Raw genomic sequence first — 26461 nt, 5'->3', positions numbered from 1 at the left:
TCTAGTAGTTTTGGCGTGGAGTCTTTAGGGTTTTTTATGTACAGTATCATGTCATCTGCAGATAGTGACAGTTTAACTTCTTCTTTACCAATCTGGATTCCTTGTATTTCTTTGTTTTGTCTGATTTCCATGGCTAGGACCTCCAGTACTATGTTAAATAACAGTGGAGAGAGTGGGCATCCCTGTCTAGTTCCCGATCTCAGAGGAAATGCTTTCAGCTTCTCGCTGTTCAATATAATGTTGGCTGTGGGTTTATCATAGATGGCCTTTATTATGTTGAGGTACTTGCCCTCTATTCCCATTTTGCTGAGAGTTTTTAACATGAATGGATGTTGAACTTTGTCAAATGCTTTTTCAGCATCTAAGGAGATGATCATGTGGTTTTTGTCTTTCTTTTTGTTGATGTGGTGGATGATGTTGATGGACTTTCGAATGTTGTACCATCCTTGCATCCCTGGGATGAATCCCACTTGGTCATGGTGTATGATCCTTTTGATATATTTTTGAATTCGGTTTGCTAATATTTTGTTGAGTATTTTTGCATCTACGTTCATCAGGGATATTGGTCTGTAGTTTTGTTTTTTGGTGGGGTCTTTGCCTGGTTTTGGTATTAGGGTTATGTTAGCTTCATAGAATGAGTTTGGGAGTATCCCCTCCTCCTCTATTTTTTGGAAAACTTTAACGAGAATGGGTATTATGTCTTCCCTGTATGTCTGATAAAATTCCGAGGTAAATCCATCTGGCCCGGGGGTTTTGTTCTTTGGTAGTTTTTTGATTACCGCTTCAATTTCGTTGCTGGTAATTGGTCTGTTTAGATTTTCTGTTTCTTCGTGGGTCAATCTTGGAAGGTTGTATTTTTCTAGGAAGTTGTCCATTTCTCCTAGGTTTCCCAGCTTGTTAGCATATAGGTTTTCATAGTATTCTCCAATAATTCTTTGCATTTCCGTGGGGTCCGTCGTGATTTTTCCTTTCTTGTTTCTGATACTGTTGATTTGTGTTGACTCTCTTTTCTTCTTAATAAGTCTGGCTAGAGGCTTATCTATTTTGTTTATTTTCTCGAAGAACCAGCTCTTGGTTTCATTGATTTTTGCTATTGTTTTATTCTTCTCAATTTTATTTATTTCTTCTCTGATCTTTATTATGTCCCTCCTTCTGCTGACCTTAGGCCTCATCTGTTCTTCTTTTTCCAATTTCGATAATTGTGACATTAGACCATTCATTTGGGATTGCTCTTCCTTTTTTAAATATGCTTGGATTGCTATATACTTTCCTCTTAAGACTGCTTTTGCTGTGTCCCACAGAAGTTGGGGCTTAGTGTTGTTGTTGTCATTTGTTTCCATATATTGCTGGATCTCCATTTTGATTTGGTCATTGATCCATTGATTATTTAGGAGCGTGTTGTTAAGCCTCCATGTGTTTGTGAGCCTCTTTGCTTTCTTTGTACAGTTTATTTCTAGTTTAATGCCTTTGTGGTCTGAAAAGTTGGTTGGTAGGATTTCAATCTTTTGGAATTTTCTGAGGCTCTTTTTGTGGCCTAGTATGTGGTCTATTCTGGAGAATGTTCCATGTGCACTTGAGAAGAATGTATATCCCGCTGCTTTTGGATGTAGAGTTCTATAGATGTCTATTAGGTCCATCTGCTCTACTGTGTTGTTCAGTGCTTCCGTGTCCTTACTTATTTTCTGCCCAGTGGATCTATCCTTTGGGGTGAGTGGTGTGTTGAAGTCTCCTAGAATGAATGCATTGCAGTCTATATCCCCCTTTAGTTCTGTTAGTATTTGTTTCACATATGCTGGTGCTCCTGTGTTGGGTGCATATATATTTAGAATGGTTATATCCTCTTGTTGGACTCAGCCCTTTATCATTATGTAGTGTCCTTCTTTATCTCTTGTTACTTTCTTTGTTTTGAAGTCTATTTTGTGTGATATTAGTACTGCAACCCCTGCTTTCTTCTCACTGTTGTTTGCTTGAAATATGTTTTTCCATCCCTTGACTTTTAGTCTGTACATGTCTTTGGGTTTGAGCTGAGTTTCTTGTAAGCAGCATATAGATGGGTCTTGCTTTTTTATCCATTCTGTTACTCTGTGTCTTTTGATTGGTGCATTCAACCCATAAACATTTACGGTGACTATTGAAAGATATGTACTGATTGCCATTGCAGGCTTTAAATTCGTGGTTACCAAAGGTTCAAGGTTAGCCTCTTTAGTATCTTACTGCCTAACTTAGCTCGCTTATTGAGCTGTTATATACACTGTCTGGAGATTCTTTACTTCTCTCCCTTCTTGTTCCTCCTCCTCGATTCTTCATATGTTGGGTGTTTTGTGCTGTGCTCTTTCTAGGAGTGCTCCCATCTAGAGCAGTCCCTATAAGATGTTCTGTAGAGGTGGTTTGTGGAAAGCAAATTCCCTCAGCTTTTGTTTGTCTGGGAATAGTTTAATCCCACCATCATATTTGAATGATAGTCGTGCTGGATACAGTATCCTTGGTTCAAGGCCCTTCTGTTTCATTGTATTAAATATATCATGCCATTCTCTTCTGGCCTGTAGGGTTTCTTTTGAGAAGTCTGATGTTAGCCTGATGGGTTTCCCTTTATAGGTGACCTTTTTCTCTCTAGCTGCCTTTAACACTCTTTCCTTGTCCTTGATCTTTGCCATTTTAATTATTATGTGTCTTGGTGTTGTCCTTATTGGATCCTTTCTGTTGGGGGTTCTGTGTATTTCCGTGGTCTGTTCGATTATTTCCTCCCCCAGTGTGGGGAAGTTTTCAGCAATTATTTCTTCTAAGATACTTTCCATCTCTTTTCCTCTCTCTTCTTCTTCTGGGACCCCTATAATACGGATATTGTTCCTTTTGGATTGGTCACACAGTTCTCTTAATATTGTTTCATTCCTGGAGATCCTTTTGTCTCTCTCTATGTCAGCTTCTATGCGTTCCTGTTCTCTGATTTCAATTCCATCAATGGCCTCTTGCATTCTGTCCATTCTGCTTATAAACCCTTCCCAAATCCATATCCTTAAACCAGACATTCTACATCATAAAATTCATATAAATGACTTCCATAGAAATTTTGTATTTTAAAATTTAGTGTTAATTACAAATTTGTGGGTTATACAAGTTTTTTCAGTTTTATATAAATGGTTTAACTCTTAATTCTCTCAACTATTTAAATCAGTATTTAACACTTTGCAGTATTTAGGACTTCTCAAACATTTACTGATTTAGTTAGAATTTAGTGAATATACAGTGAAACTGTAAACTGTTGTCTTTCACCTTATTCTCTGACAGGAAAAAGAGAAGTGTGTCTTTTAATTTTTTTTAACTTGGCACCAAAAAGAATGTGAAATAATAAAAAAACCTAGGTGAAATCTTTTTAAATTGCAGTGTAATATTTTTATTCACATTTATGTTCAAGCACTTTTTAAGACATATAATATTGTAAGAAATAAGTTATAAAAACCAGTTTATTAGAATACATTTCAGCCTTGTTAGAAATAAGTAACTGTTATGACTGAAACATGAGATATTCAGTGGATACAGAGGAAGGCAGAGTAGGGTTTCCCAGTGTGGACATGCAGTTACTGTGCTGCTCTAAAGCAAGGAGGAGAGGGGCTGAAATCCAGCCTGCTTCCTGGTAGCCAAGGCTGTGAGCCTTTTTCATCCTTGAGGAAGAAATGTTTTTCTTTTCCGCTGGTCCACAGGGAGCACTTTTTTATAATTAGTACAAAGCACCTATAAACTAGCAGAAGCTGTGGCTTAGGGCCTGATGGTCACCTTTTGATTAATCAGCATTAGTGTTCTGTTTCAACCAAGTATCTACAACTGTGTATTTCAGAGAAGTAGAAAAGTCAGGTGGGAAGAAAAATACTAATAAATTCTCTAATTCCTAAATTAAGTAGTAAAAATTACAAGCCTTTAAAACCTGAAGTTAACTAGTATGATATGAAATTGAGAAATAATAGTTACCTTCAGCTTGCATTTACCTATAGATATCCAGTGGTAGTTGAAGATGATGCTAAATTGTAACAAATATATTTGTCTCTTATTTGACTAAGCAAAATATAAAATAAAATCACATCTCAGTTTTGTATGACAAGATCAGGCCACTTCTATTATTGAAGCAAATTTTACTTTCATACAACTAGACAGTAAAATACAAACTGTAAAACTCCTTAGGTTTACTTGGATGTTCTTATCTGACTATAATGATACTAAAAGGACTTTGTTTTCCAGTGAGCTTGGCCACTTCAGGTGTTTGTGAATTTCCCTTGGGGATTATAGGTACTGATAAATTCTGACATTTTAGGGGACATATTGTAAATGATAGGTTTATTTTTTCCTGTTGGTGTAATGGAACAAAATTTTAGCAAATTCATATTTTAGTAAATTTAAATAATGCATAAAGAATTTGGCATTCTGCAAACTGATAATGAACATGTTTGAAAAAATACAGAATGTTTTTTAAATCTCTGTCTTGGGCTCCATAATAGGGAGAGTGTTCTTTTCTTCATAATAAATTCATCTTTCAGCACAAACCAGTCAGAGTGTGTGATGTATTTCTGTGTATTTTAAAAGTGGGAAATCATAATTTCTTATTATAAATGCTTGATGTGAAATTTTTATTTTTTGAGGAATAAAGAAGTACTACTAAAGTTTTATTAGAATTAATGAACCTAATAGAAATTAATTGCCAATATGCATTTGAAGGCTTATCAGTATTATGTGATCATGTGACTTTATTAGTTCCATGTGGAATATTAGCTGCACCACAAGCAGTTTTTGTGACTCATTTACCATTTGCTTGTTAATTAAATCTGGGGGGGGTGTATCTATAGACTGTTTTCATACACATGATGTACCCATACACATACACATGTGTGCATACACAGAAAGATTAATAGAAGCTTTGAAATTCACAGTCCTATAATGAAAATTATGATTTGAGTTAAATGTTAGCTATTGCTATTATTAGCCATCATTATCAAATATTTGATATGTTCCCAGTATGGGTGAGCACTTAAAATATATTAACACAATTAACCTTCAAAATAACCTAAGAAGTTAGGTACATCTCAGTGTAGAATATAGATTTCCTGTTGATTTAGTTGTAGTTCTGTCTCCATAGTTGCAGTGAATTTTTCCTAGCAATTTCTATAAAGCAAAAAAATTTCTGACTACTTACTACTTGCAGATGAACTGAACTCTGCTGCTGTGGGTTTTTTTGCTTTTTTGCATTGCTTAATTCTTTTTTTTTTTTTTTATTGAAGGGTAGTTGACAACAGCATTGCATTACATTAGTTTCAGGTGTACAACACAGCGACTCAACATTTATATACATGATATTTCTAGGTACCAGGTATCACCATACCGAGTTGTTACAATATTTTGACTATATTCCTTATGCTATACATTACATCCCGGTTACTTATTTATTTTACAATTGGAAGTGTTTATATATATATATTGTGAGGGCATCTCTCATATTTATTGATCAAATAGTTGTTAACCACAACAAATCTCTGTATAGGGGGGTCAATACTCAATGCACAATCATTAATCCACCCCAAGCCCAATTTTCGTCAGTCTCCAATCTTCTGATGCATAATGAACAAATTCTTACATGGAGTACAAATTCTTACATACTGAATAAGTTACATGGTGAACAGTGCAAGGGCAGTCATCACAGAAGCTTTCGGTTTTGTTAATGCATTATGAACTATAAACAGTCAGTTCAAATATGAATACTCATTTGATTTTTAAACCTGATTTATATGTGGATACCACATTTCTCTATTATTATTATTTTTAATAAAATGCTGGAGTGGTAGGTAGATATGAGATAAAGGTAGAAAACAGAGTTTAGTGTTGTAAGAGAGCAAATGTAGATGATCAGGTGTGTGCCTGTAGACTATGTGTTAATCCGCGCTAGACGAGGGCAATAAACATCCATGTATGCAGAAGATTTCTCTCAGAACATGAGGGGGGAGGTTCTAAGCCTCACCTCTGCTGCTCCCCATTTTCTCACCAGATGGCCCCCTGCGACTGTGCCTGTCTTAGGTTGTTCCTCCCTTGAGGAATCTTACCCGTCTCTGGCTAACCAGTCATCTTCCGGGGCCATACAGGGAAATGTGAAGTTGGTAAGTGAGAGAGAAGCCTTATCGTTTGAAAAGGTTAGCTTTTTACTTCTTTGCATATTTATGCCCTGTGGCTTCTATGCCCAGCATTTGTCTTGAGGTGTCTTTACCACTTGGAAGAATTATGATACTCGGTAAATTCGACATGTGGCACGAGTTCTATTTAAAGGTTGTGATTAGGTAGGAAGAAGAAAAGCTATAGAAGTAGCAGGCAGAAGAAAACCTGGGAAGATTGATTATTTCTTTGACATATCTTCTTGTAGAGTAACTTCAGCATGGATAGGTTTTAAACGACTAATTAAATTGTGCACACACATTAACATAATAGGAATATAGTTACCTAACCAAAGCATACCTGTAATTACCAGCCATCTCCGGTGAAACCAAGAAAACCAGTTAGGCACCTTAGGCATTTGTGAAAACTTATCTATGATATGGTGGATATTGTCCGACTGAACTTAAACAGTCTGAGAGAATTCAGATTAGCTAGAACACCCCATTCCTGGGGACTGTTCATATCCCATATGTTCTTTTAACGATAAATAGTCTGTGGTTGTAAGATTTTGGAGCGCTACAATTTGCACTTCTCCTAATTCTTGGTTGAGTTCCAACAGTATAGATCCAGTCCAATTTTTGTTTTACTGCATGCACAGGCCAGCTTAGATATCTCCTTCATCTTTCCCATGGCAAGTCCAGGAACTGGTGGGATGAGTGCATCTACACCTGTGACAGTGTGTGGATCTTTGTTGGAGTTTTTTTTTTTTTTTTCTGATCATCTTCTGTCATGAGTCTTCCCGAGAGTGCTGATGTTGGAAGTTCTTTTTCATATCGTATCTTAGTTCATTTTCGGGGTAGCCAAATTAGGCTTTGATCCTCTGTATAAACACAAATAGACCCTTTGCCTACACTTTTATATGTCCTTTATATCATTGTGTAGATCTCATTAGAGGTCACCACATAGGAACTGCATTTTTTTTTTAATCATTAATCTACACTTACATGATGAATACTTTGTTTACTAGGCTCTCCCCTATACCAGGTCCCCCCTATATACTCCTTTACAGTCACTGTCCATCAGCGTAGCAACCTGTTGTAGAATCACTACTTGTCTTCTCTGTGTTGTACAGCCCTCCCCTTTCTCCCACCCCGCTATGGATGCTAATCTTAATACCCCCCTACTTCTCCCCCCCTTATCCCTCCCTACCCACCCATCCTCCCCAGTCCCTTTCCCTTTGGTACCTGTTAGTCCATTCTTGAGTTCTGTGATTCTGCTGCTGTTTTGTTCCTTCAGTTTTTCCTTTGTTCTTATATTCCACAGATGAGTGAAATCATTTGGTATTTCTCTTTCTCTGCTTGGCTTGTTTCACTGAGCAAAATACCCTCCAGCTCCATCCATGTTGCTGCAAATGGTTGGATTTGCCCTTTTCTTATGGCTGAGTAGTATTCCATTGTGTATATGTACCACATCTTCTTTATCCATTCATCTATCGATGGACATTTAGGTTGCTTCCAATTCTTGGCTATTGTAAATAGTGCTGCGATAAACATAGGGGTGCACTGATCTTTCTCATACTTGATTGCTGCATTCTTAGGGTAAATTCCTAGGAGTGCAATTCCTGGGTCAAATGGTAAGTCTGTTTTGAGCATTTTGATGTACCTCCATACTGCTTTCCACAATGGTTGAACAAGTTTACATTCCCACCAGCAGTGTAGGAGGGTTCCCCTTTCTCCACAGCCTCGCCAACATTTGTTGTTGTTTGTCTTTTGGATGGCAGCCATCCTTACTGGTGTGAGGTGATACCTCATTGTAGTTTTAATTTGCATTTCTCTGATAATTAGCGATGTGGAGCATCTTTTCATGTGTCTGTTGGCCATCTGTATTTCTTTTTTGGAGAACCGTCTGTTCAGTTCCTCTGCCCATTTTTTAATTGGGTTATTTGTTTTTTGTTTGTTGAGGCGTGTGAGCTCTTTATATATTCTGGACGTCAAGCCTTTATCGGATGTGTCATTTTCAAAGATATTCTCCCATACTGTAGGGTTTCTTTTTGTTCTATTGATGGTGTCTTTTGCTGTACAGAAGCTTTTCAGCTTAATATAGTCCCACTTATTCATTTTTGCTGTTGTTTTCCTTGCCCGGGGAGATATGTTCAAGAAGAGGTCACTCATGTTTATGTCTAAGAGGTTTTGCCTATGTTTTCTTCCAAGAGTTTAATAGTTTCATGGCTTACATTCAGGTCTTTGGTCCATTTTGAGTTTACTTTTGTATATGAGGTTAGACAATGGTCCAGTTTCATTCTCCTACATGTAGCTGTCCAGTTTTGCCAGCACCATCTGTTGAAGAGACTGTCATTTCGCCATTGTATGTCCATGGCTCCTTTATCAAATATTAATTGACCATATATGTCTGAGTTAATGTCTGGATTCTCTAGTCTGTTCCATTGGTCTGTGGCTCTGTTCTTGTGCCAGTACCAATTGTCTTGATTACTATGGCTTTATAATAGAGCTTGAAGTTGGGGAGTGAGATCCCCCCTTCTTTATTCTTCTTTCTCAGGATTGCTTTGGCTATTCGGGGTCTTTGGTGGTTCCATATGAATTTTTGAATTATTTGTTCCAGTTCATTGAAGAATGTTGCTGGTAGTTTCATAGGGATTGCATCAAATCTGTATATTGCTTTGGGCAGGATGGCCATTTTGACTATATTAAGTCTTCCTAGCCATGAGCATGGGATGCGTTTCCATCTGTTAGTGTCCCCTTTAATTTCTTTTAAGAGTGACTTGTAGTTTTCAGAATATAAGTCTTTCACTTCTTTGGTTAGGTTTATTCCTAGGTATTTTATTTTTTTTGATGCAATTGTGAATGGAGTTGTTTTCCTGATTTCACTTTCTGTTGGTTCATTGTTGGTATATAGGAAAGCCACAGATTTCTGTGTGTTGATTTTGTATCCTGCAACTTTGCTGTATTCCGATATCAGTTCTAGTAGTTCTGGGGTGGAGTCTTTAGGGTTTTTTATGTACAGTATCATGTCATCTGCAAATAGTGACAGTTTGACTTCTTCTTTGCCAATCTGGATTCCTTGTATTTTTTTGTTTTGTCTGATTGCCGTGGCTAGGACCTCTAGTACAATGTTAAATAACAGTGGGGAGAGTGGGCATCCCTGTCTAGTTCCTGATCTCAGCGGAAATGCTTTCAGCTTCTCGCTATTCAATATAATGTTGGCTATGGGTTTTTCATAGATGGCCTTTATTATGTTGAGGTACTTGCCCTCTATTCCCATTTTGCTGAGAGTTTTTATCATGAATGGATTTTGAACTTTGTCAAATGCTTTTTCAGCGTCTATGGAGATGATCATGTGGTTTTTGTCTTTCTTTTTGTTGATGTGGTGGATGATATTGATGGACTTTCGAATGTTGTGCCATCCTTGCATTCCTGGGATGAATCCCACTTGGTCATGGTGTACGATGGTTTTGATGTATTTTTGAATTCGGTTTGCTAAAATTTTGTTGAGTATTTTTGCGTCTATGTTCATCAGGGATATTGGTCTGTAGTTTTCTTTTTTGGTGGTGTCTTTGCCTGGTTTTGGTATTAGGGTGATGTTAGCTTCATAGAATGAGTTTGGGAGTATCCCCTCCTCTTCTATTTCTTGGAAAACTTTAAGGAGAATGGGTATTATGTCTTCCCTGTATGTCTGATAAAATTCCGAGGTAAATCCATCTGGCCCGGGGGTTTTGTTCTTTGGTAGTTTTTTGATTACTGCTTCAATTTCGTTGCTGGTAATTGGTCTGTTTAGATTTTCTGTTTCTTTTTGGGTCAGTCTTGGAAGGTTGTATTTTTCTAGGAAGTTGTCCATTTCTCCTAGGTTCCCCAGCTTGTTAGCATATAGGTTTTCATAGTAGTCTCTAATAATTCTTTGTATTTCTGCGGGATCTGTTGTGATTTTTCCTTTCTCATTTCTGATACTGTTGATTTGTGTTGACTCTCTTTTCCTCTTAATAAGTCTGGCTAGAGGCTTATCTATTTTGTTTATTTTCTCGAAGAACCAGCTCTTGGTTTCATTGATTTTTGCTATTGTTTTATTCTTCTCAATTTTATTTATTTCTTCTCTGATCTTTATTATGTCCCTCCTTCTGCTGACCTTAGGCCTCATTTGTTCTTCTTTTTCCAATTTTGATAGTTGTGACATTAGACCGTTCATTTGGGATTGCTCTTCCTTTTGTAAATATGCTTGGAGTGCTATATACTTTCCTCTTAAGACTGCTTTTGCTGCGTCCCACAGAAGTTGGGGCTTAGTGTTGTTGTTGTCATTTTTTTCCATATATTGCTGGATCTCCATTTTGATTTGGTCATTGATCCATTGATTATTTAGGAGCGTGTTGTTTAGCCTCCATGTGTTTGTGAGCCTTTTTGCTTTCTTTGAACAGTTTATTTCTAGTTTAATGCCTTTGTGGTCTGAAAAGTTGGTTGTTAGGATTTCAATCTTTTGGAATTTACTGAGGCTCTTTTTGTGTCCTAGTATGTGGTCTATTCTGGAGAATGTTCCATGTGCACTTGAGAAGAACGTGTATCCTGTTGCTTTTGGATGTAGAGTTCTGTAGATGTCTATTAGGTCCATCTGTTCTAGTGTGTTGTTCAGTGCCTCTGTGTCCTTACTTATTTTCTGTCTGGTGGATCTGTCCTTTGGAGTGAGTGGTGTGTTGAAGTCTCCTAGAATGAATGCATTGCATTCTATTTCCTCCTTTAGTTCTGTTAATATTTGTTTCAGGTATGTTGGTGCTCCTGTATTGGGTGCATATATATTTATAATGGTTATATCCTCTTGATGGACTGAGCCCTTTATCATTATGTAATGTCCTTCTTTGTCTTTTGTTACTTTCTTTATTTTGAAGTCTGTTTTGTCTGATACCAGAATTGCAACACCTGCTTTCTTCTCTCTGTTGTTTGCTTGAAATATCTTTTTCCATCCCTTGACTTTAAGTCTGTGCGTGTCTTTGGGTTTGAGGTGAGTCTCTTGTAAGCAGCATATGGATGGATCTTGCTTTTTTATCCATTCTATTACTCTGTGTCTTTTGATTGGTGCATTCAGTCCATTTACATTTAGGGTAATTATTGAAAGGTATGAATTTATTTCCATTGCAGGCTTTAAGTTTGTGGTTACCAAAGGTTTAGGGTTAGCTTCTTTACTGTCTTACTGTCTAACTTAACTCGCTTGTTGAGCTATTATAAACACAATCTGATGATTCTTTATTTCTCTCCCTTCTTATTCCTCCTCCTCCCTTCTTCATATGTTGGGTGTTTTGTTGTGTGCTCTTTTTAGGAGTGCTCCCATCTAGAGCAGTCCCTGTAGGATGCCCTGTAGAGGTGGTTTGTGGGAGGCAAATTCCCTCAACTTTTGCTTGTCTGGGAATTGTTTAATCCCTCCTTCATATTTAAATGATATTCGTGCTGGATACAGTAGTCTTGGTTCGAGGCCCTTCTGTTTCATTGCATTAAGTATATCATGCCATTCTCTTCTGGCCTGTAGGGTTTCTGTTGAGATGTCTGATGATAGCCTGATGGGTTTTCCTTTGTAGGTAACCTTTTTTTTCTCTCTGGCTGCTTGTAATACTTTGTCCTTGTCTTTGATCTTTGCCATTTTAATTATTATGTGTCTTGGTGTTGCCCTCCTTGGATCCCTTGTCATGGGAGTTCTGTGTACCTCTGTGGTCTGGGAGGCCATTTCTTCCCCTAGTTTGGGGAAATTTTCAGCAATTATTTCTTCAAAAACATTTTCTATCCCCTTTTCTCTCTCTACTTCTTCTGGAATGCCTATGATTCTTATATTATTCCTTTTAGGTTGATCACTCAGCTCTCTTAAAATTCTTTCATTCCTGGGGATCCTTTTATCTCTCTCTGCATCAGCTTCTCTGCGTTCCTGTTCTCTGTTTTCTAGTCCATTAATGGTCTCTTGCATCTCGTCCATTCTGTTTTGAAGTCCTTCCAGAGCTTGTTTTATTTCTGAATTCTCCTTCCTTAGTTCTTGCATATTTCTCTGCAAGTCCATCAGCATGGTTATGACTTTTGTTTTGAATTCTTTTTCAGGTAGACTGGCTAAATCTATCTCCCCAGATTCCTTCTCAGGGGAAGATGTAGCAGATGCTGAAGCTGTCTGGGTTCGTCTTGTCTGGATCATATTTTTTTGCCTTTTCATGTTGACAGGTGCTATTGATTGTCAGCTGGGAGGGCCAAAATTTTCACTTGCTACTGGCCTTTCTTTACTGGTGCAACTGCGACCCCTAGTGGCTTGTGTTGGGTAATTGCGTGTAGAGTGGGTCTTTGTGTCTTGCCTGGCCGGAAGGGAGAAATTTCCCTTTCTGTGGGCGGAATTTGTCTCAGGCTGCTTCTCTGCTTTCGCAGCGCCCGGTGGGGTAATGGATGGGGGGGCTGCTTGACTGTTTGCCTCCGTGAGGGGTCTCAGAGCTGTTGCCCAGGGGGTTAGTGCACCCGGTTTTCCCTGTAATTTCCAGCTGCTGTACTGTGACCTGGGTTGTTTCCGTCAAGCTGTTAAGTCCCTGTCCCTTTAAGACTTTCAAAAAGCCCCCGCTTTTCTTTGTCACAGGGGCATCAGCTTCAGCACCCGCTCAGAGGTCTTACTCCCTTTTCCCCCAGTATCCAGGGCCCCCTGGGCATGTACTGTGTCTGCGCTCTGGCCCGGATGGCTGGGGCTGGGTGTTCGGCAGTCCTGGGCTCCGTCTCCCCCGCTCTGCCTATTGTTCTCCCGCCGGGAGCTGGGGGGAGGGGCGCTCGGGTCCCGCCGGGCCGGGGCTTGTATCTTACCCCTTTCACCAGTCGCTGGGTTCTCGCTGGTGTAGCTGCAGTCTGGCCACTGTCCTGCGTCTTCTGGTCTCTCTTTTAGGGCTAGTTGTGTTTGTTGTATTTTCAAAAGTATATATGTTTTTGGGAGGAGATTCCCACTGTCCTACTCACGCCGTCATGTTGGCTCCGCCTCTCCCCATTGCTTAATTCTTTATAAAAAGTTTTGAGAATGACTGTCCTGTCATCCAAAAAATAAGGCAGAAAATTTTCCATAAAACAGGGAATAAAGAACAAAATAAATAATATTTCATCTAGAAAATTAAGATTTTGGAGACTAAAACCTGTTCCAGAAGTGGCAAAAGTTTTTCAGTATCAGTTATCTATCAGTATGCTTAATCATTCCTTTTCCTAGGAAATTTTTCTTTCCACCTTTCATCATATTATTGCAAGAAGTTTCATAACCCTTTATCTGAACAAAAGCAAGAAACTAATGCTTTAATCTTTTATAAATATTTTTTTATCTTTTTATTTCTCTTTCCTCCTGGTGCACATAGTCTCTTTCTCACTTACCAAAAGTATGAAATAAATTGCCCATTCCTGGCCATAGACAGTCGCAGGTCTGGAAACTGTTAAATCACATAGCTCCCAGCTCTTTTGCTAAGTCACATTGTAGCTGAAATAACCACTGATAGAGGCAGCGGTACGGACAGTCCCATCAGTGTAGGAGAAGAGATAAACTAAGTCTAAGTGGCTTCTTATGACCCACTTTGATTTCTAGTTCATATTTTTAAGATGTGGACTAAAGAGTAGCAGTTGTATTAGGTCAGGTGCTGTTGGATGGAGGAATTACTGAAAGGACCTTCTGCTTGTCAGGATTTTGGATCTGGCCACCTAACAGAAAAAAACACCAGAAAATACCCTAACTCCAAGTCAACATAGATCCTTTTTGCCTGCTGTTCATTAGGCATACAGTCTAAAATTTAAAGACTATTTCTAATGTCAAGTACTCTTACGTGCTACAATTTTCTAATGTTTTTATGAAAAGCATTAAGATTTGGCTAGGATGACCCTTGATTATCTTAGTATTATCTGTAGATTGTTTTACATAATATTGGGTTTACAAATTGCACAGTTAAATGAATGTGATTATTTTTAATGTCAAATTTGTATTTCTCAGTTTTGTAAGTGTCTTCTAGAACTTTTTGTTTATTGGGTTCTCACATTCCTTTTATGGCCCTGAAAAAAAAATAGCTCCCTAATGAGTTCTGATAAAATTTCTTCATGATTAAAATAAATTTCCAGTAACATCCATGAATTAAAAAATGAGCCCTGAGTTGCATCATATGACTGAAAGTAGAAGAATGCAATTAGACACTCTAAATATTGAAGCTAAAGTCATAGTATAGTTAAGAATAATCCCACACAAGCTTTTGTGGTAATCCCACTTTTGGACACTAAGAAACTATGAACCTCCCCACAGAATGCTGACCTCGGAAGGGCTGAAAAGTCTTGATGCTACATCATTTCTCTCATATATCTTTAAAATAATTCTCTTATATTGTCACATTATGTTTATAAATGTAAATATTGTATATTGAATTGAAAAACATCCGACAATGTGAAACTTATGAAGAAAAAAATGTTTTAGGTTAGGGTTTCCTTTTTCAACCCCTAAACTTGCATTCAGTTCTTTGACTGTGTTTGTTACGTTCTGCAATCAAACAATAGTTTTCATAAAGCTTCTGTTTATTCTCTGGTGTTCTGGACTGAGTGACATCAAATAAAGAGGATCAGCAAAGTTTAGTAAAGAAGCTATAGTCTCTTCAGAATTGACATTTATAGGGTAGTGAAAACTATCAAAGGGGATGCAGTGGTCAATCTGGTAAGAAATAAATTGAATTTGTCACAATTTAAACTTGACTTAAGGTAAGTCTCTTGACCTCGCTTGCTCTGTTTTCCTATCTATAAAATCGGAAATTTGGTCTAGTGGATATATAAGGTTCCCTTTAGCTTATGATAATAATAGCCAATATGCTTATTTTATAATTACAAATGGTCCAGAAAAGTACATAAAGCTAAATTTTGTTTGGTCAGTGCCTCTCCCTGCTCGGACATTGGTGTGGTTGAATATTTCAGCTTTCTCTCTTATTTCTTCATATGCTGACACATAATGGACATCGATAGACCTCTTGGGAGAGGGTGAGTACAGCTATATTGTAAACTTCTGTTTTGAGAGACTTCCACCTCTTAAGGACTGTCCTCATTTTGTTCATTTGGAGCTTGCTATATCTTGTCTTTTCCTTTTCTTCTTTTCAATTTGTTCTCCATCTCTGGGGCAACCTAGACTCTTTGGCTGCACTTTCCTCTGTTACCTCTGAAGCACAGATTTCAGATCCATTTGCAGCAGAACCTACCCCTCCTCCTGCAGCTGCTGAGATCGCCACCGCTTCGGCGTCCGCCTCCACCACCACAACTGTCACTGCCGTCACTGCAGAAGTGGATCTCTTTGGAGGTCAGTTAATCACATCGCTGCTCTTTAATCCTCCCTCCATGCTTGCTAAAATTACCCCAGCGTTAAGGTGTTTAAAAAGTTTTACATTCTGTAACAGCTTGTCAGAGTGTTGAAGTGCTTTTTAAATGTTTATCCATATATATTTATCTTCACTCAATTTTAGTGGATAGAGCAGAGGTTGCCACACTTAAGGCCCATTTGATTCTTCCATTTATTGAACATTGGACATAGAAATTTAAGTTGCTACTCAAACTCTTGTCCCATATATGTTCCTGCTCTGCAGTGGTACCAGTCCTCTCTCTGTCTTATTTAGGTTTGGCTTTCTGACCAGATTTGAACTAGCTGAGAGAAAAATGTTTGGGGAAATCCTGGTCTAAGTTATTTCTTAGGATTTAGGACAAAAAAATCATCTAAGCGTAGTTCAGATTTGGAAGTCTCTGAAGAGAGTTCAGCAATATGCCCACTTTTGCAATGTTAATGTGTGAGAGCAAAACTTTTGATCATCTTTGGCTTTAGAATTTTGAGAAATCATTTGAATCAGCATTAAAATACTGATTGAAAACAGCCTTAGGTCAGACTTTGAAATTATTGTCTGAAAATATGCTTTCCCTACAGTTGTAAATTCTGACACAGAGTTGATTTACAGCTGGGGGCTTGAGTCAAATATCCTACAGTCTGCCAGGATAATAAACCTGGACCTGATAAGTCTTCTGAAGCCAGTTCATTTACGTAGTCCCAACTGAGTGGTGCTAATGTCCAAAACCTGGAGAAGTGCACTTGTATCAAATACATACATCATAGTTTTTTCTTCATTACAATATTAACGTCTTTCCCAGGGCATTTTGAGGATATGGTAAAGAAACTGAAGGAAGCGAATGTTGGGAAGGGCAGGAGAGAGCTGGCAGATCCTGGTGAAACCAATCTATTTCCCTGGCTGCTATACTTCCACACCATCGCACGTCCCTGTGCTGCCCGCTGGGCCCCACCCCCTGAGGTTTGCCAGCACTGTGGGAGTCAAGGAGCACACAGCTGGGCACAGCACTGCAGCCACTGTTTCACACACACAGTTGGCTGCCACCTTGCTGCACTGCCATTCCTATTACAGGGAAACCTGTTTTGTAAAATGTTCAGGAAGGGAATATCAGACTTTTGAATATTTTACTATAAATAGTCATCTGCTAGAGAAAGTTTTTCATTGATGTCTTTATAACTTTTGAGACCAAAAATTAAAGTTTTAGCTTAAGTTTGTAAAATCAATTTCTCACCCCTCCATTTTACCCCCACTCTTGGTGTTGGGTGTGCGTAGTTCCCATAGGCTTATGTTAACAGAAAAACTTCAAGGAAAATATGAACAGGATGGATAACAGTTTTGTGCTTAAACATTTCTACACCATTAGCTATTTGGATTTTTTTTTTCAGTCTATTTGTAAGGAGCTTAATTGCCTCTAAGAAATAACCAACTTCATCTTGCTTCCCTTACGGCTTTTTATAATGATAAAGTGTAGGTATTTCTTTGAAATATTCCTTGTGCCATCACGGTGTTTGTGACTGCATTGGCTATATTCGTCAAGCAGAATAATCTGTATGTTTAGAATATTGTCATGATGACATTCTTTCTACCCTAAACCCAGAATTAAAGGATTAGTACTGCAGAGAATCATATAACTTAATGTCAGAGAATGGAGTTGTTTCACCAATACCATTTCTAGTCATCTGGCTGGAAGTGGAGTGAAAACAAGCACATCTGCAAGTGTCTTCACACTGTATAGTTCCGTAAACTGTCTCCTGGCCTCTGACAGCTGTAAAGTTTCTATCTTTTATGTTCAGGAGTCTGTAAGTGTCACTATCTGGTTTTCGGTTTTCAATGATATTCCCTAATTTCTTTCATGCTCTTTATTGATTTATAAGGAATCATTTAAAGATGGAATTTTAAATAAAAACTTAAACTAGAATCTCTTTGGCCATGTTATGTTGTGTGACCTTTTTTTTTTTTTTTGTATTTCTAAAATGGGCAGGTGGTAGAACCCATCAATAAAAAGGGCATCAGGTAGTTTGCTTACATGACTTTAAAGCATGCCCCTTTGAGATTTCGTATGGCAGCATTAAGTATTTGTCTTTACAAATAAGCTTAATGAATTTTAATTTCTGAAAAATTAATCATTTAATTTAATGAATATTAAATAACATTAAAACACTAAAATTTTCTATGTATTCTCATTACAAATTTGAAAAATAGGAAATGTCTTTTATTTTTTAAATCATCAGATTGGTGCCCACATAATGTTTTAGTCATTTCAATGTAAGTCATTTTAAAATTTTTTCAGAAACATTACATTTACTAAATACTTTATTCTTTAAAGTGGACTTCTCAGAAATAAAATCTTCCAGCCATGCAGAATAAGACTGCCAAGGGAGTGATGCGCTTTAGAAATTTAGTAAAGCTTACAGATAATGATAAAAATAAAACAAAATTCTTAAAGACATTCTATTTTTCATTTGTGCACACTTTACAGCAGTACATTAATTTGTAATAACACAGCATTTCTAAACACTAGAATGCTAAATTGATGCTAATTCCTTTACGCATTCACCAATGTACCCTTTGAATTATCTGTATCTATTTGTGAGCAAGCATTCATGAAGCTGGCAGTCTGTGAGCATGAAACCGAAGAACTTACCTCACAAAACTGACTTAATGAAGTCACAGCTTGCACAAGTTGGTTAACAAACTAAGATTTTCAACCTCCCTTAAAACCATACTTAACCATAAGCATTTAGAATTAGATTTCATACAAGAGTCTTATAATCTGGGTCTTTGGGGGAAGAAAAGGAACAGGAATGGTAACTCTTGGTATGTTGAGAACAGCTGAAACTTTTGTGATTAAAAGATGGCTTACATGACTGGAGAAGATGGGGAGAATAGTTCAGGAGAAAACAGCTTTTAGAAGCTTTGAACAGATAGTCACATGATACAAAGTTTGAGAGGAAATTCTTCCTAGATTGCTAGAAGGAAAAAAGACTAGTCTGCAGCAGCACCATAGAGGCTAGTCTGCTGCAGAAGGCGTGGACTGAGTTCTGGATTGCTGAACAGCCAGAACGTGCATTTCTAGGGAATAGCACTGGCTGAAAATGGACAGAATGCAGAAATGAACTGCAAATGGTAACAAAGAAAAGAGAACTTTAGTTTTCAACATGGGATGAATAATGCTACCATTTGATAAGGAAAGAAGGCTTGGTATTAAAAAGAAAAAAATGTTTAAACAACATCAAAATGTTGATTCTCTCACAGTTCTGGGGGTGGATTGGGCTCAGATGGACAGTTCTCACTCAGGGTCCCTTTTGTAGCTACAGCCAGACACTGGCTGGGGACTGAGATCATCTGCAGCCCGACTCACCCACATCTCCAGCTCCTGGGCTGGGAAGATTTTAACAGCTGGGAGCTGGAGCAGCTGGGGCATCTATCTGTAAGACAGGTTTTTATGGGACTAGATAAGTTTATAACGTTTAGTTTTAAGTAATAGAAGTATTAAAGGAGATGTCTTGCTAACAGAGGGAAAAAAATAAACACCTCTCTTGAAGATATAGCTACGTATGTAGGTTTCACACTAACACATTCATAAGTGACAGAGGCCAGTCTGTGCATATTTGACCCCTAGCACTGGTACAACCAATGTTTATTCCATCCTGCAAGAAGGAAATAGTGAGTAGAACATGGCACAGTTCACAGCACTTCAATATAGGGGTTAAACACACAAACTTCAGGCAATTTACCGCCAAATCCTAACGCCACCATTTGCTCGCTGTGTGACCCTGGTCAGGTTACTCAGCTCACCAAGCTTCCTTTCTCGTATCTCCAAATTGAGCATCATAGAACCTACATTACAGGATAATTGTAAGCATTAAATTTAATAAACATGAAATATTTACACAGCGACTGGCAGATAAGTACCCCCTAAATAGTGACTACTATTACTGTTTATACGGTTCCAGTTTTATTAACCTCACTTCCAGACTATCTAAGAATAAAAAAAGAAAACAGACCTGACTCTTGACAAAATATTTTCAGCCCTCCTGACTTCCTCTGATACTTTTCTTGTGTTGTTCTGCCCTAGCTTTTAGGATTTTCATGTTGTTCTATGTCCTCTGTTACCGTATCCCTAACATGGCATCTGGGGAAGCAGGCCTGCCTTATCCTTGGATAATTGTTTCATACTCCAGTACAATTATTTGGCCTTTCCCCTAACTGACCTCTACTCAGAACATATATTTCCTCAATGTAGCTGCAGTAAACGAACATTTCAAATAATTCTGTAAGATATGAATAACTGACCCATTGTCACTTCCAGGAATATTTCTGTTATTGTGAGGGACCTTTTAGCCCAAGTGAGTGTCTGATTTAATGTTTATTATTCCACTTAACTATGGGCCTCAGGACAGAAACAGGAAAGTGTGTATCCTCAGATCTGTTTGGAGGATGCTGAGTTAAACTGAGAAACAAGTGTCTTGACTGTAGACCTTCCTACAGCCTATTAAATTACATACATCTCCAAGAAAGAGGATATACTGTGTAGCATTTCACATGCATATTTGACAAATTCTTCTTAATGGCCAAAGGAACAGTATTCTAGGGAATGCTTGTAGATATGGTAGAAGGCAGTATTTCAGGGTGGGAAGTCACATGGTAAGTGGCAGGTTGTAGGTGGGTGTTGGCCCCACTTTCCAAGAGTTTCTTCTCCTAAGAAGTCATACTTAAGATGGATTCATTCTTTTATGCTTTGGAACTATAGAGTCTCTTTGAAAACTGCAGGATTTTTGTTTTACCATAATGAACATAGTTTGTTGGCAGAAACATACTGGGTACCATTTGTACACATCAGTCCATTTATAAGTTGGGCATTTATAAACTGGGGCTGCCTATATCTTAATGGTATTCTCTACTGTAGATAATAATACAAAAAATTGTAGTACACTTGTAGACTTAAAACATGAAAGTGTATTTTTTTTGTATTTTACTTGAAATAATTCTTTTATTTCTGTAGAATACATCCCCCAAGGTAGAATAGCTATGTCAAAAGTCTGTTTTTTAATTTAATATATACATACTGACAGATTATTTTCCAAAAGAGTGTTGCATTTCACTATCTTGCCTATACTGGATATGATCCATCCCTTTTAATTCTCAAGAGAACATTGAAAAATGCATCTTGCTATTATTTTGTTATACACCTGACTCTCTATGAGGCTGGGCTTTTTTTCATGTTTACCGACCTCTTGGATGTTCTCTCTAAATGACTTTGCTTTGTCTTACTACTTCTTCTCTTCTTGTAGAAACTCTTTTAAAATTAGGATATATAGAAAGTGTATTTTTAATCTATTGAAAATAGATCATTTTCCAAATAACTAGAGTAATACAATATTTGAAAACATTAGTAAATTTAAGTCAAAATTATGGCAAAATAGTGTCATCCCCTAATTTCGTTATTTCTTTATTTCCTTAAGACAAATGCTTGGTTGTGTCTGAAAATACTTTTCAAGGATAATGGAGGCTTAACTTTTATGAGTACTTGGTAAACATTTCGTGTTAACAGTGTATAATTTTAAAATTTTATACTACAAATATTGTCGAAGTAGAATCGTTTGTTCACACTACCATCATATATTTAACTTTATTGACATTGAAGAACACATTCATGTTTACTAAAACCCCTAGCCAGAGACTTCATAGTAACATAGTGAATAAGTATTATCTGGACGTGAAAGATAAATGTCTTAAATTACCTTAAAAAGTTATTTTTCTGTTTTAATTTTCACATCCATTAATTTCTAATACATAAAACATGCTTCTCAGAGCCCTTATACAATGAGATCTTGTTACTTTTTGGACCCTCACAGGCCTCAGCAGTATCAACACTGTACCACTTGCATGTAACTGACATGAAGAGGCACAAAGAATCATTGTTTTGTGAGCAGCAAGAGTGCATGGGCCATAAAATGCTTTTTAATAAATTCATGTTGTATAAGGGAGCCTTCTTTGCAATTTAACTTGGTTCTTTTACTATATTTTCTTCTCTTTTTATTCCTTTAATTTCTATTATGCTAAAAACTGCACCCAAGATGCCTTTGCAGCTTCTCCCGGGGAGGCCCCTGCAGCATCCGAAGGGGCAGCCGCACCAGCTGCCCCAACCCCTGTAGCCGCCGCAGTTGATGCATGTTCAGGAAATGGTGGGTTTAACGTCATGAGCCAGACTGTTGTTTTTCTGTCCTAGTGTGAAACTCCTGTAGTTAGATGTGGCCTTATGTTTTTCTAATTTAATTTTTTCCGAGTGTAAAGTATCATTCAGCAAAACTGAATAAATAACGCCAGCTCTTAAAACATTAAGACAATGAAGTGCATACTTATCAAAATTGACAATTCCTCAAGATTGACAATTTTTGTCAGTGCAAGTATGCTCTCTCTTAATGTTTTTTTCCCTTCTAATGCTTATTGTATTCTTTCCTGAGTTCAAATACATTTAATGAATTTTCCAAGTTACCAAATTGACCAGATTAAGGAGTTGAAGAATAACGGTCTCTGATTCTAGACTGTGGGCTAATCTTAGAGAACTTGCAAGTGTTTCGGTTTCTTAATTTGTGTTACCTACTAAATGTTCTTCTTTAGAAAATCATGCTAATCACTGCCACCTGCTAACAGGATAGCAGTTCAGTCCAGCCAGCCTAATGCCTAGCTAGTGTGTGTGAATATCTGTGTCAGGTGTCTCTTAATGGAAGTCTTGACTCCCCTAACGTCTCTTTCCTTACTGATGCTGTATGTGTCTCCACTTCCCTTTCCAAAAGACCCCTTTGCCCCATCTGAAGGTAGTGCAGAGGCTGCACCCGAGCTGGACCTCTTTGCAATGAAACCACCTGAGACCAGCGCTCCTGTAGTCACCCCTACAGCTAGCACCGCCCCTCCGGTTCCCGCCACTGCGCCATCTCCTGCTCCGGCCATTGCAGCCGCCCCGGCTGTCCCTACAGCCGCCGCCGCCGCCGCTGCCCCCGCCACTCCTGCTGCTCTAGATATCTTCGGTGGTAACGTTCCGTTGTTATTAAACGCTGTCCATCTGGTGCATTGAATTATGGCACCTGAAACTTACTGCGTACACAGCTATCAGTGCATGTGTACTGGGTGATGCAATGGTTCTCTAGAAACCGTTTGCTGCTCGTTTCAGAGTCCACCCAAGTGCCCATCAGAACTGGAAAATGTGCTGTTTCGGGCTGGTTTGTCAAGCTGAGTAAAGGCATGTGTGTTCTTGGTCTTAGATTTATTTGAGTCTGCCCCTGAAGTTGCCGCAGCGCCTAAGCCAGATGCTGCTGCCCCTAGCATAGACCTGTTCAGTACAGGTAAACTCAGCAACTTTTCTTTACATTCGTTTTCCGAGATGTTTTCGTGACTAAGCTCTTTGTACTCACTCACCTGTGATAACGCATTTGTTAGATTTTTGGCTTTGATTTCAGCTTTCTACTCACTTCTGCTTGGTTTTGGTTTGTTCCCCTCCGGAAGATGCGTTCTCCTCCCCGCCGCCGGGGGCCTCTCCCGCGCCCGAGGGCGCGCTCACCGCGGACCTCCTATCCGGTGAGTGCTGCGCCCCAGGACGGTGGATGCAGTCATGGGGGGCTGGCCTGGTCTTCTAAACTAAAAATTCACTTAAAAAAACCTCATTTTTGGCCCATCACGCACTGATGAGAGTTAGGATTTCAAATCTAACACTGGTGAAAAGAGAAAACTTCCACACTGAAACCTCTGCTCTCAGAAAGTCAAATTTTATGTTCATCTGGAAAGTATGTATTTCAAAACCATTTGCTTTTCCTTATGGCCCACTGTTAAGTACGGAATGCCAGGAAGCCATCCGTCAAGGCCCCCGTTCCCCTTGGCTCTGGGTGACGTGTCGTTCTCCGCCCCCCTCCCGCGTGTGCTTGCCTGCAGGGGACGCGTTTGCGGCGCCAGCCCCTGCAGCCCCCGCCCCTCCCGCGCAGGTGGAGCCTCCAGCTGGGATAGACCTTTTTGGGGGTGCGTATATCTCCTCCTTCAGTGCTTACGGAGTCCCTTCTCCCCCTCAGAGTGGTTTTTACATCATTATTTTTTTCTTTGACAATGTGATGTCATTTCCATCTCTTAAACATAAACTGAGGTTTTTAAGATCCTTTCTGTCTCTTTGCCATCGTCATTTACATCTTTATCATCAGTTCATCATAATTTTCAGTGCATGGCCTAACGAAACCAGATCGTTTCATTTCATGTCTTTGTGTTTCTGACTTTTCATTCATCCTCATGTAGAATCACCTGATGGGAATTTCCATCTACTGTTTGTCCTTGGTGATGGGGATCTGCTGGCTAAATCAATATTTCTAAGTTCTTAGAAGCAATATGAACATTAACTAGATAATTCAGAATTGAAAACAAATCAGCCAGTCAAAACTGAATGTCGTGCATTATTCTGTAGGGTTTGTTTATGTTGAGTTTAATGCTTTAAAATCCTTCCAGAGAATTGGGAAATGTTTCACTGATTTAAATGTATTGTCCTCTTCCTTTATATGTTATCTCGAGGCGTGAAGGTGTACAAATTAACTCTTGAACTACCCATTTGGATGATAAATCTAAAGTATTCTGTTAGCAGTAAATTTATAGGGAAAAGTACAAGTTTTAAGTGATTTCTTCACGAATATCCATAAATATATATGCTGTGGGCTACAATACCATCCTTAGCAAGTTAACCCACCATTGAGTGCCTGCTGTACATTGAAGCCTCATAGTATGTGCCATGATATATACATGAGGGGTACAAAGGTATCACACTCTCTGATGTTCAAGAGCCCAAAACTTGTGGAAAATAAACACTGAACCTTGATAAAGAGGTACAAGTAGGGCTGCTGCTGCTTGAATTAAGTCAATTTACTTATGTTGAATAGACTTCTAAGTGGGAAAATTCTATTGTATCACCTTTGGGCAAAATTGTTTTAAACCTTGATTCTGTTTTGGTAAATGACAGGATTTGGTGCAACAGTTTTATTCTTTTTTTAAAAAAAAGCATTTACAAAGAGGTGAGGGGTGTTAGTTCTTAAATATTCTAGAACTCTTTTTTGAGAGAATAAACTGGTCAGAGCATAATTCAACTACTCAGTTGTTTCACGTATCCACAGGAGACAGGCTCACACACAGAATGTCATGTATATACATTTCTCAGCAAATCACTTACTGTACTTACTGTCTACACTCTTTTTTTTTTTTTGCTGCACAATGGATAATGGGTAGATGCATTTGGAAGTAGTGCTTCTGAACCCCAACCTGCACCTCAGGCGGCTTCTAGTTCATCAGCATCGGCAGACCTACTAGCTGGTAATTAATTAAGTTATATCTTGTGAAAGTTAAATTTGGATAATTTTTGTAAGTAAAAGATATTATGTGAATTTCAAGGTGCATGTTTTCCTTCTTTTTTGAGACATTAAATTGAAGAATAGGACATTGTAAAAGGTTGATTATTTCCCAAGATTTTATGAAATTAGTCAAAGTCCAGTTGTGTACAAGTCAATCCTGTGGCTCCTTGGATGCTCCTAATACACCTTGCTTTCAGTTAACACAGTTCTTTTTGTTTACCAAAGAGATAATATGCTTATGTAGCAAATTTTCTTTTGTATCACTCATGCCCATTTTTAAGGAGTTTGTGGGGAAAGTTAGCATGATATTTAGCAATTGATTCTGTAATATATGAATCACTATAGGAGAAACTGTTAGAGATTTCCACCATTGGGTTGAAGCCACTACTATGTGCTACTTTCTAAACTAGCTGATCATTTTTCTATCTGAAAACCCCTAGAAGGATCCCAGTTCAGCAGGGTCATAATGTGAAATGGATTGGCACAAGATGCCTGGGAGTGTTGCTTATTGCCAGGATGGGATAGCTAGAATAAAAGGAAACATTTCTAGGACTCAAAGATAGTAAGAGCTAACTGCCAGCCTTCCTTGGGGGAAGGCAAATTATGATTAATGATAGCCAGACCTAGAAATTATTATTTTTAGAGGCAAAGCATTTGCCAGTTTCAAGATTGCAATAGTGAGTTTCAAGTTCAGGTGATCAGCCGAACTCACAGACACTGCTGGTTTACCTCTGACTTTTCTTAGGAGGGCACATGAACAGGAAGTATAACAAGAGCCTCACAGAGGCCCCAGCCACTTGGCTTCTGATGTCCCTCCCTGGTCACTATGCATTATGGCCGTAAGTTTGGCAGGGGATTAATGAAGGTATGGGACACACCAGCATAGATAGGGAAGCCACCATGTCCAGACCTTCGCAGCTTAAATTCCCTGCTAGCCATGGAGCCCTTGATAGGGTTGGTGACTAGTTCTTGTTCTTAGTGTAATGAACAATCCTGACACCAGGTACAGCAGACTAAGGAACATTCATTCTTGCATTAATAATGAGTAATGACCTCATTAAAGGACCCTTATCAACTTTCAGAATCGTGGAAAGTTTGACAGGAGGTCAAATCTTTCTTTAAGTGGCTGGAGAGGTCTTCATAGCCCAGCTCGTGCTGTCTCCTTACATCATTCAGACTGGTCATTTAATAGTCTTTCCAGGGGCAGTGGCTATTCTTTTGTGTCTTTCCCATCCTTTCCAGATTAACCTGGTTATATCCACTTCATACCACTAACTGCCAGCTGGAGTTTTCCTGAATAATGAAGAACTATGGTTCCACTGTGATGCTGCTATGGATTTTGGAAGTTGCAATTATGATAAGAGGCAATATGCTTGACTCAAACCACAGCTGGTTACTTGGGGGAAAAAAATACTACTTGCCAGGCTTTTCACCTGGCCTAAGTATTCTTCACAGCAGCTTTGTATTGGTCACAGAAATTTTCAAGCTCTTTCTAAACCAGTGAACTTACTTCAGTTTTTCAAGGTTCAGCAGTAGAATTTTAACAAGACAACATAAATAGCATGGTTTTAAATGGCTGTTTGGGAGAAATGACCTTGTTAATTTTAAAATGAAATTG

The 26461-nt window shown here is 38.4% G+C and overlaps 1 protein-coding gene across 11 annotated transcripts in view; it reads left to right on the top strand.

The window, feature by feature from the left end:
- The window catches only part of SNAP91 (synaptosome associated protein 91), a 189723-nt gene that overhangs the window by 105064 nt on the left and 58198 nt on the right, over positions 1-26461 (top strand). For 7 of the 11 annotated variants that reach the window (XM_057489338.1, XM_057489336.1, XM_057489341.1 and 4 more), the window contains 8 exons: positions 15105-15119; positions 15265-15432; positions 21547-21654; positions 22267-22500; positions 22732-22812; positions 22973-23044; positions 23396-23479; positions 24722-24805. In XM_057489338.1, coding sequence (XP_057345321.1) covers positions 15105-15119; positions 15265-15432; positions 21547-21654; positions 22267-22500; positions 22732-22812; positions 22973-23044; positions 23396-23479; positions 24722-24805 — 846 coding nt within the window. The remainder of the gene's footprint in view (positions 1-15104; positions 15120-15264; positions 15433-21546; positions 21655-22266; positions 22501-22731; positions 22813-22972; positions 23045-23395; positions 23480-24721; positions 24806-26461) is intronic. The other 4 variants (XM_036888023.2, XM_036888031.2, XM_036888030.2 and 1 more) reach the window with 4 other exon arrangements.

This window comes from Manis pentadactyla, chromosome 12 (assembly GCF_030020395.1).
Source record: "Manis pentadactyla isolate mManPen7 chromosome 12, mManPen7.hap1, whole genome shotgun sequence".
In the NCBI taxonomy this organism is placed as follows: domain Eukaryota; kingdom Metazoa; phylum Chordata; class Mammalia; order Pholidota; family Manidae; genus Manis; species Manis pentadactyla.
The sequence above is the reverse complement of the archived record's forward strand: the minus strand, read 5'-3'. Positions and strand labels throughout refer to the sequence as shown.